Source organism: Gymnoscopelus braueri (assembly GCF_963280865.1).
Source record: "Gymnoscopelus braueri genome assembly, chromosome: 4".
NCBI lineage: Eukaryota > Metazoa > Chordata > Actinopteri > Myctophiformes > Myctophidae > Gymnoscopelus > Gymnoscopelus braueri.
In genome coordinates this window covers 20,977,843-20,996,912 of record NC_137605.1, presented here as the reverse complement: position 1 = coordinate 20,996,912, position 19,070 = coordinate 20,977,843, and the positions used below count along the sequence as shown (strand labels likewise).

General features: G+C 43.1%; 1 protein-coding gene across 1 annotated transcript; it reads right to left on the bottom strand.

Annotated features, from left to right (window-relative positions):
- Window positions 1-4,013: 4,013 nt before the first annotated feature.
- LOC308084428 (fatty acid-binding protein, adipocyte-like) lies at window positions 4,014-6,689 on the bottom strand. Its single transcript, XM_080427085.1, has 4 exons — window positions 6,540-6,689; window positions 5,475-5,650; window positions 4,720-4,821; window positions 4,014-4,173 (listed from the first exon to the last, which is right to left on the bottom strand). The coding sequence occupies exons 1-4, from the start codon at window positions 6,613-6,615 to the stop codon at window positions 4,120-4,122; spliced, it is 408 nt and encodes a 135-aa protein (XP_080283211.1). The 5' UTR covers window positions 6,616-6,689; the 3' UTR covers window positions 4,014-4,119.
- Between the last annotated feature and the right edge of the window lie 12,381 nt (window positions 6,690-19,070).

The following is a 19,070-nucleotide window of genomic DNA, read 5'->3' as shown; positions in this document are numbered from 1 at the left end:
CAGATTTTCATTAATCAGGGCTCATTGTTGCTTGAACACCACCCGCGGCTGTAATCATTCACTAAAGCCTGGAAATCTTTTGGAGAATTTGGGCCTCAACCTACTGCCCCATAGAACCCTAATTAAAACAAATTATGTGCACTTGCTTGAACTCCATGTCTGTGCATCCCAGACAAGGGGCGCCTGCCGCAAATGAGGAGAGGTCAGCGCCCCCGACCCCCAAGCAGGGATGTGGCCTTTGCACTTCCCATTCAATCTCATTCGCTCTCCACCTTGTCCCAAGAAGCTGCTGTTGTACTTGGACGTTGGATCAGACAAAAGGCTTTTCTCTTCTTGCTTCAAAGGCCCCCTGTTTCCCAAAACTCTAAGACAGTGGTTCTCAAGGACCCCCAAATTGATGTATATTTGGCTGCGGACCCCCATCTGAAAGGTTTTGTGCCAGGGACGCCCAGAAGAGAAGATTTTGGTTAAAACAATTAAAATCATTCAACATTTTTCAAACACTATCAAGATTATTCAAAAAATAGCAGATGTACAAGCTCGCAGAAGCGACATGCTGTGAGCTTGTATATCTGCTATTTTTTAATAGCCAACGTATACATGGATAAAGTGGTTAAAATTGAAACCCCCCCAAGGACCCCTGGGGGTCCCCAGACCCCACTTTGAGAACCAAAGCTCTAAGATCATGAGCACGTCTACGAGCAGCACAGGGGTTGCAGGTCTTTGTGCACGATTTGCCTGCCAGGAGGAGAGTATGCAGTAAGAATGTTGTCTTATTATGAAATGATCACACATACTAACAGTTGGTTGATTGGCCATAACCATATTCAAAGTCATGTCACATCGCTCCTCATATGGTCAGTTAAGTAAATACTAATCCACAAGTATTAGGAGGTTTTTGTTCAGTTCCTGCTGGGGATTAACTGGTCACATGTCCAATGTGTCGAAAAGAATAGAGGGGGGGATGGTATGGTCAATGTTCTGACCCGCTTTCTTATTGGACAGGAGACATCTTGCCAGTTAGTGGTAAGATGGCCCCCCTGCATGAAGCAGCAGTTCAATGTACATTCAGATGAATCTGCAAGAATGTGAAAGTTGATCTGATGAAAAGGAATACTCTGTACCAGCTATTCTGTTGCAGCGCACTGCTGCATCCAACCATACTGGAAACCACACTTTCTGAATGCTTATTCAAGTGTATGTAGACTGATATGTATTCCATGCTTTGCATTGTATTGTGGGCTGAATGTGCACTCAGATGTATGAGAGTGTGTACTGTATGCATTCATCCACTTGAACTCAAGAATCCCTATTCTGCGGCTAACATTCGGTGAAAATAGCTGACCTACAAGCTCACAATGCATCACAACGCGGCATATTGTGAGCTTGTAGATCGGCAATTTTCGGCAAAGATATTTAGTGTAGAGAAAAAAAAGGAGGGGGCTAGTACAGACTAGAGAGCCTTTGGAAATCCATTAAATTAAGTATAGGGATTACGTGCTTAAGTTACTTAGTGGTTACATCTCAGTGGTTAAGTGGTTAAGTTACTTAGTGGTTATACTGTATCTCAGTGTCATCTTCTAGACTAAAGCCTGAAGATTTGTTACATTTGGTGAACGATAGAATTCAGAGACTTAAACCCCTGTAGTCTTAGAGAACTGTACTTTGACCACTTTTTCTGTGTATACCAAATCTCTTTGCCAAAAATAGCCGATCTACTGTACAAGCTCACAATGCATTGCGACACAACGCATTGTGAGCTTGTAGATCGGCTATTTTTGGCTAATGTTCCCCCCAGAATATGAACGCTGGGGTTCATGTGGTTAACTCAGAATGTATACTGATACGGTGTATAGCCTCACACTGAAATGCTGTTATTCAGTGACACAAGCTTGATGAACTGAGTTCTCTGGTGTTTAGCCTTCGAGATGGCCTGTTGAGAAAGGCGTCAACTCCAACCCTAAATTCATTTTACAGTGGATGAGCATTATTGCGTTGTATAAACTATTGTGTACTAATAATACCATTTTAAGACATAATGCAGACTGAGAACATTTGTTAAAATAAGTTTTAAATTGAACTTTATATAATAAATAATACATGAACAATGGTGAATGGTCATCACACTTATTATTGCTGTCTTGAGATGCGTCAAAACATCCTGTTCAACTGCAACAGGCTATCTTGGTCCTCAAGAAACCAATATGATTTAGTGCTAGGTGACTCAGTATGTTTCAAGATATCATGAAACCAAGACAGACACATCTTGCAATCACATCTTAAGATGTCTTAAAATTCAGTTTTGTCTCAATGTGTCTCAATATAAATACGTTGTCTCATGACGGCCTGAGATGTTTTGAGGTATGGGTGATAACTGAGTATGTTAATGAAAAGGTTCAGATAAATCAGTGAATCTCAAATAATTTCACCAAATTGATATGTATTTGGCTGCAGATCCCCATCTGAAAATAATTTGTGCCAGGGATTTTTGGTAAAACTTCTCAAACTTTGTTTCACAATTAAAGATTTTTCACATGTTCAGTAAAAACAGCTGCTCTGCAAGCCCACAATGTGTCACGATGTGACACATTGTGGGCTTGTAGCTTGTAAAACTGATTTTGATGCTTTGCTGGAGACCCCCTGGGGCACCTTCAAGGACCACGGGGGGGTCCCTGGACCCCACTTTGAGGACCACTGAGATTAAATGATTGGCAAGACCCTCAGCATCATTAAGGATTCCTCCCACCCGACTGCCATCAGGCAAGCGGTACCACACCATATGAGCAAGCATCTCAAGTTTTAATGACAGCTGCTTCCCCCTGGCCATTATCCTGACTGGTGTGCTGCGACTGGTACCTGTGCTGCTGAGACGAATAGTCACGAAGGAGCCCTGAATAAACATCATAATTTTTTAACCACTTTACATTTTGTTGTATGATGAAGCAAAAATAGCTGATCTACAAGCTCACAACACGTCACCTTGTGAGCTTGTAGATCGTCCATTTGCGTGACAAGCTTGAATTATCAGTAGTCTTGCTGACACTTAGGGTAAGGGATATTTTTGGGTATTTCTTTATTTTTTTGTTAAAAAGGTTAGAGTACTATATTCTGAGAGTAATCATTGCTACAGAGCGTTTGTTTGGTCACAGGGGTCTCTCCAGCTCTTTAGTAAACAGAATATAGTACATTTTCAGGTAGGTGACAAAGTTTAAGCCAATCAGGAGAGAGCACTGAAAATGCATTTTCTGTTTAATAAAGAGCTGGAGAGACATGGGAGACTCCTTTTACAGAACAAACACTATAGCAATGAGTACTACCAGAAAAGAGAGCTATTTAACACTTATTTTAACAAATGCAAATCACTTCCCCTACCTTTAAGCAATTCATGAGACTGCTTATAACATCTCTTGCACATAACTGATGGTATTGAGTTGTTCCTACACCCAAATGTGTACACAGTTAGACACAGGCTGACTTTGATGTCAGCCGGTCCTCATTTCAGCTGGTCTTATGCTAGTCAAAGTCAGTAAGGCTGACATCAGACCTTTCCTTATTTCAGCGTATCATATATCGTTAGTGTCGTGGAAACCGCATGTCCAAAACCATTTCCTTGCATTAAAAAAAAAATAGCCAATCTACAAGCTATTTGTGCTCTGAGCACATGAAATCTGCCATTTTCACTACTTGTGTAGCGTGTATGGGCATTAGTGAAAAAAGTTGAAATATGGAGATACAAGGTTTCTGCACAACAGCAACAATATGCTAGTCCCAAATTACATGGCAAGCCACATTCTACATATGTTCACCAGGGCATGACTGTCTCAGCCTTGTGAGAGTTTACACATTGTTAAGTGAACCTTAATGACCTCACCCCCCACCCCAAATAGCAAAAAGATTTAGAACAAAGCCCAACATCTGATGCTTAACGGCTAAGAATCCATGCAATGTAGGCTAAATTAGTCAGTATAATTGTGTCAACCAATATACCATTGTGTAGGCTATAAACAAACCACTTGTCCATGAAGCATTTTATTGACAGTTTTGACAAACACTGCAGTGCATTTTGTATTGTTTTGGACGGAGGAAAGAGATGAACTTTGCTGGTAGCAAACAGGAATGTTACGCCTCCTTTTCGTATGTCCTTACAGCCACAATATCCTCCATGGTACATTTCTGTTGGGAATTGAAAGACACGTTAGCTGTGCTCTGATTAAAAGCAGTAGTGTAAAGTAACTAAGTACATTTACTCAAGTACTGTAACCACTTCAGCCCCATGTATACTTGGGCCATTTGAAAATAGCCGCTCTACAAACTCACAACATGTTGCAAGCTTGTAGATCTGCTATTTTTAAAGCAGGCCTACACTTGGAAACTTGTGAAATGGGACAGTCAGCATAATGAACTTTTACTTTCAGTACATCTTAATGTGAATACCTTTGTACTTTTACAATTTTTTTATACCAGACTTTTATTTGTAACCGAGCATTTCTACATTGTGTACTTTTACTCAAGTAAAAATGTGACTACTTCTTCCAGCACTGATTAAAAGTAGGCTATGCATTATAGTGCGACAAATATTCAAAGAATGCATTTAATCCATATAATTTTATTATAGCCTAGTACAGGCTACATTTCATTTTAATATGAAACGTCCACGCTTTCAATCAGAATGTACGGAGCAATAATCAGCCCATTTAATGTGGACTTGACTCATCTTACCGCTACTAGCTTCCCGTCTTGAATTTCTCGTTCCAGTGTGGTGCTCTTGCCGTCCCAGGTCTGCTTCTGCACCAGCTTGCCGTTCTCCAGGGTAACAAGGGTCTGCAGAGCACAGGATTTGGAACCAGACAGATACAGCCGGTGATGGAAAAAGTACACAGATTTTTTACTTGAGTAAAAGTAACAATACTGCAATGTAGAAATATGCTGCTACAAGTAAAAGTCCGGAATTAAAAATGCACTTGAGTAACAGTGCAAAAGTATTGGTATCAAAATGCATTTAAGTACCAAAAGTTGAAAGTACTCATCATGCACAATGTCCCATTTCACAAGTTTTCAAATGTATTCAAATCTTTTGAAAATAGCAGATCTACAAGCTCAAAATGCATTGTGAGCTTGTAGAGCGGCCATTTTCAAATGGCCAAAATGGACTGTATACAGTAGGGCTGAAGTAGTTAATGTAAGTTTTGTAATAATAAAAATCTACAAAGTAACTATAGTTTTCAAATAATAGTGGATAAAAGGTATAATATTTGCCTCTGAGATGTAGTGGAGTAGAAGTAAAAGTACTGACAACTGGAAATACTCCAGTAAGGTATTAAAAAAAAAAAAAAAATCAAAATTAGTACAAGTAGCCTACAGCACTTGAGTAAATGTACTTAATTACATTACAACAATGACATGCAGCTAGGTGCGATTTCAGAGAGTGAGCCACGTGTGGTGTGACTGGACAGAACAGGCAGATCGATCCCCACCTTGGTGTTCCTGTCGTCCGCGGTCGTCTCGTCGAATTCCTCGTCGAGTTTGAACTTGATCTCCGTGGACTTGAACGTGCTCTGTGACTTCATGGTGATCATCCCGCCATCATCCACGCTCACCAGCAGGTTGGGCTTGGCCATGTTGCCCATTTGCCGAGTTGCAAAGCCAACACCTGCAACATAACGGGTGGAAAAACAAACATTCAGTGGTGGAAGTAGTGCTCAGATATTTTACTTTAGTAAAAGATTGTACAATATCAAAATAGTGTTAGAAATAAAAAGGCCTGTGTTCAAAATGTTACGAGTAAAATAAAAGTATTGGCATCAAAATATACTTAAAGTACCAAAAGTAAAGTACTAAAATGGCAGATACTAAAATAGCAGACCTACAAGCTCACAATGCATGGGTTGTGAGCTAGTAGATCGTCTATTTTCAAATAGCCCATGTATAAAATAGGGCTCAAGAGGCTAATGCATGTTCTGCAATATAATGATATCTGCAAATAAACTGGTAACTTAATGTTCAAATGATTGTAGTGGAGTAAAAGTACAATATTTGACTCAGTAGTAGAGTAGAGGTAAAAGTATTGAAAATGACTCTTAAAGTAAAATGCCTCAAATTGTAGTTGAGTACAGTGCTTGAGTAAATTGGCCTACTAACTGTACTTCATTACTTCTTTACACCATTGCAAACACTGTGCTTTCCTCTGGGCCTCATGGTCATGCGATTTACTTGAAAAACTGCTGATAAGCTAATAAGCTAGAGCAGATGGCACAAAATCTGCTGACTGATAATTTTCCAAGCCTTCAAGGTTGGCGTTAAATAATGATCTGCACAACCAGAGTCCGGAGGACAGAGACAAGTGCAATTTAAAGGAGTGTTTCACCCCAAAAATTTCCCATTTTCTGTCAATTACACAATTAATTATTGCCTTAGGAATCGGCAAAAAAACTAAATAATTCAACAAACAAAAGAATTCAAGGCTTCATGGGGTGTGTGTAATTGATGGAAAATATTTTTTTTAGGTGAACTACTCCTTTAAGATAAAAGTGTTTACTCACCGACTGCCTTCATGTATTCGTCAAAGTTCTCACTGGCAGTCATCTTCCAGTTGCCAACAAATGCTTCGATGCCCATGATGGATGTAGTAGCGTCTGAACACAAGCTGTGAGAGAATGATTTGATAAGAGTCCCACGTTTCTGTGAAGCGCGACAAACAATCAGACTGCAGTATATGGGATGGTGCATATTTGAAGCCTTGCAGAGCACGTGTTCTATCAGTGACCACCAATCAGGAGCTGCCCTCGTCGTTGCCGTGGAAACGGAGGACAAATGGGGCGTGGTTTTCTACCAGACCTAAACAAGAATCTTTTTTCTCTTTGTCTCTTTGTAAGTCTGACTCTGAGAAGGCTTCCCTATAAAGGGAAATATCTGCTTCAACTTGTGGAAGAAGTATTTATTTCCTACTGAGATTAATTTTACTCAGTAAAAGTAGCAATACCATAATGTAGAAATGTTCAGAATACTCACAATTTCACTAGTAAAAGTACAAAAGTATTGGCATAAAAATATAGCCTTCTTGAAGTACCAATGTAAATGTACTCACATTTTTCAAAATCTACAAGCTCACAGCGCATTGTGTGTTGTGTGCTGTTTCAAATAGCCTAAATATTAAATAAGGCTTTAGTGGTTAATATATGTTTCGTATTAATACTCAAAATCTACAGATCTAGTGGAAGTATATATTTTTTTAAATACTCAAGTAAAGTAAAAGTACCTAAAACAATTATTTTAGTACAGTAGCCTACTTGAGTAAAAGTAGGAAAAATATTGTAGTCAAAGCCAATGTTTACGCTGACTCGAATAAAACATTTTATAATATCATCTAATGGGAATTCTGATTTGTGGCCCTAATGCATCGCTCCACAGAATGAAAACATTGCCACAGATCAGATGCCATATAGACAGTAAAGAAGGGAGAAAAAAGAAGAACAGCAAAAATGAAAAACAACAAGAAATCATTTAACATGCTCATCATTTATGCTTAGTCACTTCCTTTGATGAGTGGACTATATGAAGGTCGTCGACCTGTTTCGACATATTTCAACCAACAGAGGGTGCCCATTGACAATAAATGAATAAATGTCATCAATCTTCATGAAAGACTTTTGGAAAACTTTGCATGATCAACATAATAAACACTTTTTTTAAAACTGACAAAATATTATTTATATGTAACTTCAAAATAAGCAAAATTACTAAATATTAGTATGTCTGTTGGAAGGCCATCACATTTGTCACTGAATGGCAGGTTATTGTTATCTACTGCCGCCATGTGGTTTCATTGCTATATTACATAGAACCAACATCTTTGTCCCCAAGAAGCAAACATCAATCCAAAGCTAATAGTTTGGTATACATTTTTATTTAATTAACAAAATCCAGCAAGTTTGAGTGTGACTTTCTGTTAGATTTCTTCATGACTCTAATAGATTGTTTGTGCTGTGTGTATGATAGTGTCAAAAAATATTTGAAAACCGCAAAAAAGGGCATTTATCAAATATATAATATATAATATAATTAAACATTACTTCTTTTTTTTTTTACACAGAATCAAATGTTTTATGGTCATGATTCACCAGGAGCCTGGATGGCTTGGTTCCAGGCTTAAAATAATTTATATAAATATTTTTGGAAATCACTATGGGAAAAATGATTGGGCTTTTTATCTGTGGCACCACAAAATGGCTGCCACTGCTATGCCTATAGCCATGCCTTTAGCCAGTGATTGATAAGATGTTGCAGTTCAGTTTATGAACTACTGATGCGTCACTTTCAAAGTGTCAGGTGTCTCATTTCCAACCTGAATAACTGAATATGTTATTTTACTGTAATATATTAATACAGTGGTGTCAGCCAACCCATCAGGTGATTGTTTTTCCGGGAATATGATTATTTTATTTTTTTTGTGCTTTCCAAGGTCACAGCCAAGGTCGAGGTAAACTTCATTGTCCCACAAGTGGGAACATTGGCTTGGACTTTCTCCCAGGCTGCATTCCTATACAAAAAAAAAAAACAGGTCCACCAGTGTCCGTCCTAGCCTCACACTTCTGTCACACCTTCTATTTGGAAGGTACGTTTATTACATGTTCTCTTTTCATTTAGTTGTTGCCATTCCTCATGTGTATTGTGGTTTCTATCATTGCTTCAACTGAGGTCCTATGGGGAGGGTGTACAACCATGTCTCCTCCGATGCACATGTACACACCGGCCTCTCCTTTTCACCTGACAGGGAGGAGTTTGAGTTTCACTGGGAGAGCATAGTGCATACAGAGGTTCACGCTATTCCTCCCACTTCCACTCCCCTGTTGAACCGAAGCCCCGACTAACCAGTAGGAGTCCCTATAATGCAGCGGAAAGGACTCAAAGACTCAATCCCCTGCTGGCTTCCCACCCAAACACTGATGAGTGTGTGTGTGTTCATTGGAGGCACCAAAATGGAGGCGGTGCTTTCAAGAATTGAACCCAGGTCTTTATAGTGGTGGACCTCTATGACACCCCGAAGTCAGCTGGACTGATATTGCAATATTGCATTCCAAAATAATGAAAATGTTGTCACTGGAATGAGATGTATGTATGTATCTGTGTGTGTGTGTGTGTGTGTGTGTGTGTGTGTGTGTGTGTGTGTGTGTGTGTGTGTGTGTGTGTGTGTGTGTGTGTGTGTGTGTGTCTGTCTGTCTGTCTGTCTGTCTGTCTGTCTGTCTGTCTGTCTGTCTGTCTGTCTGTCTGTCTGTCTGTCTGTCTGTCTGTCTGTCTGTCTGTCTGTCTGTCTGTCTGTCTGTCTGTCTGTCTGTCTGTCTGTCTGTCTGTCTGTCTGTCTGTCTGTCCGTGTCTCTTAACTAGAGTTACCTACAAGTTAGCTTCAGCTACAAGAGCATCAATTAAGACGTTGCAGAGTCAAATCCATGTATTGCTCAGAAAAAGTTGCCTCTAATCGGGGGGATTAGTTGTTGTTCCCTCGGCCGCGGGCTTCGCCCGGACACACATCCAGGTGGCACCTCGCGGGCGCTAGATCCCCTCTAATGAACATGAACCCTCGTTGGCAGCCACAGAGAAGGGCCTTTCTTCCCTGGCTTCCATCAACACTCCAGCCCCCATTGATAGCGCGCAGCGAACAGTGGACGGGGGACAAAAGCTGTATATACTGTACAAACACAGCTCGGAGCGGCAGCACACTGACTCATTCTTCGGTGTGTGTGAGAACGGAGGGGGACCCCCTTTCAGCTCCTTTGTGCGGGTGTCTGTCAACAGTGTAGTCGGAGGCAGGGCCAGTGTTTCGTATTGACATAGGGTCTGGCTCAGCTTGTTCCCAGGGCCCAACCTGAGGACTCATGAATAATTGAGAGAAGATCCTCAGGGCCGAAACGGAGGGGGAGTTGGGGACGGGGGTCTTGAGGGAGGGGATGAGACGGGGAGGGGTTGTTATCAACCTAATCCCAGGGATTCTCAACCGGTTTCATTTCAAGGACCCCCAGTTTGATTGTATTAGGCCACAGACCCCAATTTGATAAAAAAAAAAGATTTAATCTCTGGGATACCAATAGCCTATACAGTGAAGAATCTTCAGTGTTAATTTAACTACAGGTAGATTTGGTTCCATCTGTACAGTCTCAGAGTTACAGACCCATAAAGGTCCATTTGGACCCCTGGTGGTCCCCGGACCTGAATATACCAATGACCTAAACTGCATGCATGGAGCAGGTCTTGCATTGAGACTGTGTGTGTGTGTGTGTGTGTGTGTGTGTGTGTGTGTGTGTGTGTGTGTGTGTGTGTGTGTGTGCGTGTGCGTGTGCGCGTGCGCCGTGCGTGTGCGTGTGCGTTCGTGCATGTGCGTGTGCATGTGTGTTCCTCAAACACTTATTTTCGGAAACACTGATGGTTGACACTTGACAATTATCTCTTACATAATATCTAATACAACACAATATTCCCACATCAAGTGTGCATGTGAGTATCGCGCAAACACTTGGTGTCACCTTTTCCCATGTACTATATGTAGGCCTATATGAAATCCTAACATAGATTAACCGAGTATGATCATCACCACATTCACGTGAACCGTGCGTTCAGACGTGTGTTCAGGCCGTGGCTGAAGCCTTGTTGTGTGTGTGTGGAGGGAGAGAGTGTAACGAGGGGGTTCAGAGTGTTGGGAGCGTGCCCAGCATCCTGGCTCCAGCAGGGGGCACGTTGTTCAGGTCTGCTCTCCCAGCAGGCCCCACCATCTGTGTGAGAGAGGCTCACACGACCTGCAGGAGCTCCTGCCCTCTCCCTCCCCGCTCTGTCACGGCTGCAGGATGACAGGGGAATGAGAGAGAGAGAGAGAGAGGGTGAGAGAGAGAGAGAGAGTCTGTGTGTAATCCAGGGATCTGAGGCCGTGTGTGTGGGGAGCTGGAGGTCGGAGAGGAGGTGCCCCATCGCTTGTGTGCTGGGAGCCTTTTCAAGGTTCCTGCTTTGATCTCCTCCTCCTCCTCCTCTCTGTCTCTCATGCCTTCATCCCACGCGCTCCCCTTGCGCCTCAGGCCGCCGGTACACCGATGGGGGGAGGAGGGGGGAGGAGGGGGGGGGGCGGGTTGACGTCTGCTACTGCAGTACCTCACACAGAGACACCGCTTGTTCCCTCACTGCTGGGAGAAGTACTGGAGGTGGCAGGGTGACTGGGTGGGAGGAGGAGGGGGGAGGAGGGGGGAGGACAGTGCAGTGGGTGGGTTCTCCCCGTGAGCTGCGGCTAAACGGGTGCGTGCGTGCGTGCGTGCGTGCGTGCGTGCGTGCGTGCGTGCGTGCGTGCGTGCGTGTGTGCGTGCGTATGTGTGACAGAGACTATGTATGCACGTGTGTGTGTGTGTGAGAGAGAGTGTAGTGTCAGTACAGTCCTCCACTGCTCTCTCTTTCATGCTCTCTCTCTCTCTCTCTCTCTCTTCACCTCCCCCAGAAGTGGGCTGGAATTCTTTGCGTGAAAACAACTGTGACAGCGCTCCGAGGCTGACCTCTTGACCTCTGACAACATGGGAAAGGGCTCCCCCCCCCCTCCTCTGGCAGTTATATAAAGGCACCGGGCCGCGGTCATGAGAATCCCTGATAAATCACCCCGCTTGAGGCCTTCTCATGTCCCCGTGCAGAGTGTCTCATACACACACACACACACACACACACACAGACACACACACACACACACACACACACACACACACACACACACACACACACACACACACACACAGAGCAGAGCAGACCAGACCATGGCTCTTGTTACAGTGTTTCAACTCACTTTGCTTTAACTTTCCATCTCGCTTTCACTACTGCCAGCTCGGTGTCGCATGTTACAGTCTGTTAGAGAGTAGTGATACAGTGTGTTACAGTGTGTTACAGTCTGATACAGTGTGTTACAGTGTGTGTGATACAGTGTGATACAGTGTGATATAGTGCAGGGGTCTTCAACGTTTGCAGCCCAAGGACCCTCTAGCTGAGAGAGAGATGAAGCAGGGACCCCCTCTTTGACTATATTGTATAAAATTGTGTTTCAGATTCGACTTTTTTTGTTTACGTGGTCTGCTCTTTTTTCCCTCTACACCTATACCTCTTTGCCAAAAATAACAGATCTCCTCGTTCTTGTTCTCCTCGTTCTCCACGTTCTCCTCAGAATAGGGATGCTAGGGTTCAAGTTAAGGAAGAAAATTATATATCACACAAAGATTTTGGCGGACCCCCTGTAGTAACTCTGAGGACCCCCTAGGGGTCCCGGACCCCCTGTTTGAAGACCCCTGTGTTACAGTGTGTTACAGTGTGATATAGTGTGTTATTCTGTTTAGAGAGAAACAGCACGAGGTGCAGTCACACGTTTGGGCTGAAAGGATAACACAAAAAAAGTCCTGGGGACTTGTTTCCATTGTGGTCCTATGTATTCAGTTCATCAACATGGCATAAAAAATCACACCCATTGTGAAGTGAGCGGTGCCTTTGATGAGTTTAATTTCATTAAGCTATATGTGAACTAGATGAACAATGTTGGATCCCTGTCCATTAATTTCAAGGCTGCTCAAGAGCGGCACTTGAAGGTACAGTAGGTGACCCAGCGGTATTCAGGCGGTACTACTCGCTTTGATGTGTGGGCGCTGGTATTCGGGCGGTACTAATGAATTTGATGTGTGGGCGCGGGTATTCAGATGGTACTACTGTATTTGACTTTTACTTAAAGTACCGGTAGTTACTTTTTCTGACTTGTATTACTTTGAAGTATTCTTACTCAATTTATTTCCTTTCGAGTATTTTCACTCACTTTATTTCCTTTTAAGTATTTTTTACTGATTTTAACAACTTTTACGTTTATTAATTTAAGTACTTGTAATAATTTTTACTAAATGTATTTACTTTTAAGTATTTTACTCACTTTGATTACTTTTTACCCACTGTAGTGTGTGTGTGTGTGTGTGTGTGTGTGTGTGTGTGTGTGTGTGTGTGTGTGTGTGTGTGCGTGCGTGCGTGCGTGCGTGCGTGCGTGTGTGTGTGTGTGTGCGTGCGTGCGTGCGTGCGTGCATGGGTGTGTGTGTGTGTGTGTGTGTGCGGGCGCAAGTGTGCTAAGCCAGCCTGTGTGTGTGTGTGTGTGTGTGTGTGTGTGTGTGTGTGTGTGTGTGTGTGTGTGTGTGTGTGTGTGTGTGTGTGTGTGTGTGTGTGTGTGTGTGTGTGTGTGTGTGTGTGTGTGTGTGTGTGTGTGTGTGTGTGTGTGTGTGTGCACGCGCATGTCTTTAAGTGGCACATGTGTTGCACTGTCTTCTGTTTGTGTTTAATTAGTGTGCAATGCAACTGGTCGCATGTTTGTGTTGCAATCAGCCGGAGCTGTTGAGGCAGTGCTCATACAGACAAACACACTTGCTGAAGCGGCAAATACAAAACACTTTATGTACAGAGTAGAGGTGAGTCTATGGGAGAGGTGAGTTTACCCCCCCCCCCCCCTTTGGCCTCCTGAAAGATGGATTTTCAGGCCTGTTTTGAAGGAAGCCAGTGATCCACATTTTTTAAGGGATGGTGTCAGGGCATTCCACACTTCGGTGGCAGTGCAGTAGAAAGAGAATTTACCCATGTGTGTTCTATAGATGGGTGGTACCAGGTTGTTGTTGTCGCTCCCTCTAGTATTGTGGCTGTGGGTGTCATATTTTTAGGTAGTCATATGAGGGCATTGAGGGCAGAGCCCCTTTGACTTTGATCTTGAAAGCCAATCCCATTTTTGGGCGGTGAAACCGCCCCTATATGTGAGGTTTGGACATCGACATTCGCTGCACTGTGATTGGCCACCATTGTACCCCCCCCACCTATTGTACCCCCCCAACCCTGCGCTGTGATTGGCCACCATTGTACCCCCCTAACCCTGCACCGTGATTGGCCACCATTGTACACTATGGTGGCCAATTCAGGACTATTCAGGACTGTGATTGGCTAGTGAACACATGACACATGTGCATAGCCCTATAAATAGGACTATGCACTTAAAACAATTTTTTTTTACATTTATGTTTTTTTTTAAGTTAGGGGTGTACAATGGTTGGTCCACAATAATATTGTGGACCAACCATTGTACACCAACAACCATTGTACAAAAGAAAAGTAATATTATTACTTTTCTTTAAGTGAACTTCCATCACTGTGATGACCACTGTGACCACACCGCCCACTTCACACTGGGTGTGATTTTTAATTTCTTAACCCTGTCTTCTACCCTGAGCTATCCTAGACTAGCAAAATGTGTTGGAAATAGGTGGGTATTCATGAAGTAGTTGAATCATATCAGTTTTGTTTTGGGAGGTCGGAAGCTTAGTTTTTAGTGACATAGAGATGTTTGAGAACCAAGAGGTGGAAGCATAGTCAAAGTGGCATTGAATGAGGGCTCCGGCAAGAGTCCTGAGAGCACTTTTGTTGGCAAAAGAGGAAATTCGGCCCAAAAATCTTGTTCTTTGATTTACTTTTTTAATCACCTTTGATGCCATACTGTCAGTTTGTGTCAAGAATACAGCCCATATAGGTAACCTCTTCTTTGCTTAAGATTACTGTATCATCACCACACCTTGAAATCATTTGCATTTACCTTACTGAGGGAATACTTGGAACCAAAAAGAATGTATTCTGTTTTACCAAGGTGTAATGACAGTTTGTTATCGGAAAGCCAAGTATGGATTTTGCTGAGTTCCGAACTGAGAGCTTCCTCAACCTGCATGTAGTTCTCGCCCGAGACCAGGAGTGCTGAGTCGTCAGCAAACAAGAACAATTTGCAGTTACAGGCTGCATTCATGTCGTTAATGTATAGAAAGAACAGTAACGGCCCTAGGATGCTTCCTTGGGGAACCCTGCAGTTCACTGGGAGGGACGAGGACATGGTTCCATTGATGTCAACCACTTGTTCTCCTCCCTCAAGGTAGGATTTCATCCAGTTTACAGATGTGCTTTATCAAAACCATTCGCCTTCAGCTTATTCAGTAGAATTGATTGATTTACAGTGTCAAACGTCTTTTGAAGGTCAAGCATGACCATGCCGCAGAATTTGTCTAACTCGCGTTTGATGTAGTCGGTCAAAAACAGTAGGCATGTGCATGTCAGTGGAGTGGGATGTTCTGAAACCGGATTGGAATTCAAACAGCAGTTTATGCTCGACGAGGTAGTGGTTGATCTGTTGGTGAATTCATCTCTCTTCTAAAACCTTTGAGATGGAGCAAAGGATGGAAACGGGGCAGTAGTTGCCAGGTTCTAATTTGTTTCCTTTTTTATACAGAGGGATAACCCAAGCAGGGTGTTCCAGTCAGTGTGTGTTACATTGTGATACAGTGTGATACAGTGCGTTACAGTGTGTTACAGGCAGTGTGTGTTACAGTGTGATACAGTGTGATACAGTGTGTTCCAGTCAGTCAGTGTGTGTTTACAGTGTGATACAGTGTGATACAAGGTGTGGTTCAGCATGCCGTGTGCCATGTGAGCTAATGGGTGGGGAGCAGAGCGACAGTGGCTGGTGACAGGGGGACAGGGTGGGATGGGCCGTCATGTGAAACACGCACGTCAGAGCGATGCCCTTTTGACCCCATGCTGACCCCCCCCAAACCCCTCAGCCCCCACCTCTCCCCTGCCCCCCCGGAGCCTGCTAATCCCTATATACCCCTCTCTGCTGCGCCCCCTCCCACTGAGCATGAGAGAGTGGGAAACACAGATGCGAAGGCACAGAGCGGAACCCCTAATTGAGGATTAATTGGGGAGGGGGGCGAGGGGGGTGGTGGTTGTGGCGGCTGCGGGGCACTTACCTTTATTTAGACATGTGGCAAGTGTTAGCCCGTGGCAAGCTACCCTGCCGTCTCAGCAGATGACTGCACTTAATATTTCATGACAAACAAATCTAAGGCGAGGGGGCACCAGACGCCCTGGTGCAGCTCTCTCACCAGGGCGTGTGTGTGTGTGTGTGTGTGTGTGTGTGTGTGTGTGTGTGTGTGTGTGTGTGTGTGTGTGTGTGTGTGTGTGTGTGTGTGTGTGTGTGTGTGTGTGTGTGTGTGTGTGTGTGTGTGTGTGTGTGTGTGTGTGTGTGTGTGTGTGTGTGTGTGCGTGCGTGCGCAGTGCCTTGCGTGCCTTGCGTGCGTGCGTGTGTGTCCTGTTTTGAAGGTGATGACATGGTGGGTGAATGTCCAATTCTCTGGCAGATCACACCCCTAACCTTTCTTTTCAACTGAACATCATTGCTTCCTGACATGTAATGAATGTTGTGGTGTGAACAAGACGTGCGTTATGTAATGTGCCACCTGATACACCTTCACTTGTGTGATGTGTAATGACATATACCACTCAGACAACCTGCCAGTTAAATGCATCTGAACAATGGAATTACAAAGCTCACTTCTTAACTATGGAACTATTAAAGAAGCTAGGGGAATTGGCCACATTAATAGTTTATCACACTGGATCTGCAAAAATGATCAAACTAATGGCAATCTATCAAGACCATCGAAGAAAGCAGAAATAGCGGCACTCAAAAAAATGAAAAAATGTCAAGACTTTGACTAAGACGCACATTTGTATTTATTTATCTATGCTGCATCAGGCTAACATGCTTCAGCCAGAGCCTCCATCAGACTCTTTTTAGGCACTTGCGTAAGACTAGAATATATTCACCAGTATAACACGAATAAAGAAAACTGTAAATACCCTTCATAGAAAATGTGTTCCTGTTGACTTGGGTGTATTCAGGTTGCTCATGTGTTGCTTTGTGCCTTGTTGTTTTACTCTTTGTTCCATAGGCACTGTAACACACATTCAATCAATAGACCCAGGAACACCTGTTGTGTAATAGGGCCCTTGATAATCCTCATACTGGAGTCTAGATGGGTTTCTTTGTCATTGTCTCCGCCAGGCCGAATGTGCATTACGTCATAATGTTTTTTTTTCTTCTATGAAGAGTCATTATATTTATTATGAAGGTCTTTGTCATAGTTTAGGCTGATATGATGATCTCTTCTACAAGGATTGTATGAAGGGCATTTTATAATTTATATATTCATGTTGTATTGAAGTTCAAGTTTACTCGTCCCAAGATGGGCAATTTGTGCTGCAGAAAGTATAAAAACGGGTGAATATATTTTGGGTTTATGCATTAGATTTTTAGATATCTTTATCTACAAATTACCTGATGTTGTTGTAACATTCTGTGATCGTGGGCTGCCCCTGTTGGGACATACCTGTTGTGCTAGATCTGGATATCTATAATGACCCATGACCCACCTGGGTCTATTGTTTAGAACCTTGGTTCTCAAAGTGGGGTCCGGGGACCCCCAGGGATACTTGAGGGGGTTCCAGGGGGTACCCAGCAAAATGTGTAAATATAGCATCAGAATAATTATGACCTTTTACCTTTTATACTTTTTTTTATACAAGCTCATAGCACGGCACCGAGTGCCGCGCTATGAGCTTGTAGATCTGCTATTTTTGAAAAATCTTGAAAATGTGTGCAAATCTTTGAATATATCTTTTTTAAAGCCAACATTTGTAACTCCAATCTTTGCTTCTGGGGGTCCCTGGAACAAAATATTTTTAGATGGGTGTCCGCGGCCAAATACATATCATTTTGGGGGTCCTTGACGTGAAAAAGTTTGAGAACCACTGGTTTAGAAAATTGCCAATGCACATGCATGCTTAGAAAGGGCGCCTTGCCCGAAACATCTGTGTGGCAGTAAATTGTCAAATTTGGAGAGCTTTCCTTGCTTTCTTAATGACTATTTACTGCTAAAAGTTGTAATAACTATATCTGCAGTGGTCATTGAGAAATGTCAACCCTGCATACAGTGCACAGTACAGTGTCAGTCAGTGTCGCTGTATCATGTACATGTTTGTAATCATGCGTTTATCTCATATTCTGAGATATCTTGGTGCAAATGAAGATTTTGGGCTGTAGGGTTACCAAAATCAGACGGGTTCATTCTCTGGGTAGCATGAAGGAGCACGTCGCGGCAATCCAGCAATAAGTTTTCAACATATCGTTGCTGTTGGGCGGAAACCTTGTATCTCCATTATGTTCACTTTTCTATGTTTTTTTTGTAAATTAATGCCATCATACAACGGTGTTGCACAGAGTTAGTGAAAATAGCCGATCGACAATTGTAATCTACGTCTAATTGTGATCTACAAGCTTGTGAACTTGTAGATTGGCTATTTTCATGAACTTTGTGCGACTCCACTGTTGTATGATGAAGTAGGGCATTAATATATATATTTTTTTAAACAATAATAAAAAAAGGAACAGTTTTGGACGTATAAGGTTTCCACCCTTTCCACAAATATCTTGTTTGGGACCAAAGTGTTGGACGTACCAATTGACATCGCCACCCTAGAAACCATGGCACCAGTGAATGCCTGAATGGTGCCAACCCAGAACCTTTCAGCCCTGCTTGGAGCCCTATTGAAAAAACAGTGAAAAACAACAATACTCTACAACTAAGGAAGCAGTAATGAAATGGTGTTCCTGTGAAATCAAGTAAGTGAGGTTTTAACGTGTACTCCATGTCAAACGCTGATATTCACGACAGGATGACACATTGTAACAGAGAGAGAACAGAGGAAGATAAATAATTACAGGGAGGCACAGACAGAGATTGACAGAGAATTCCTAGTGGAACTGGGTGAAAAGTGCGTGTGTGCGTGCGTGTGTGCGTGCGTACGTGTGTGCGTGTGTGCGTGCGTGCGTGCGTGCGTGCGTGCGTGCGTGCGTGCGTGCGTGCGTGCGTGCGTGCGTGCGTGCGTGCGTGCGTGCGTGCGTGCGTGCGTGCGTGCGTGCGTGCGTGCGTGCGTGTGTTTTATTGGGAGAAAGAGAAAAATAGAGAAAGTGACAGAGAATGAGTGAAGGGGTTGTTTGTGAGACAGCTAGAAAGAGAGAAAAACAGAGAGAGAGAGAGAGAAAGAGCGAGAGGGAGAGAGAGAGAGAGAGAATGAGTAAAGGGGGCTGTGCTAACAGGCTTTCTGCAGCTCGCTGGCAGTTTGACTGCAGTAGAGTAATGGGACTGGCAGGGCGGAATCAATTA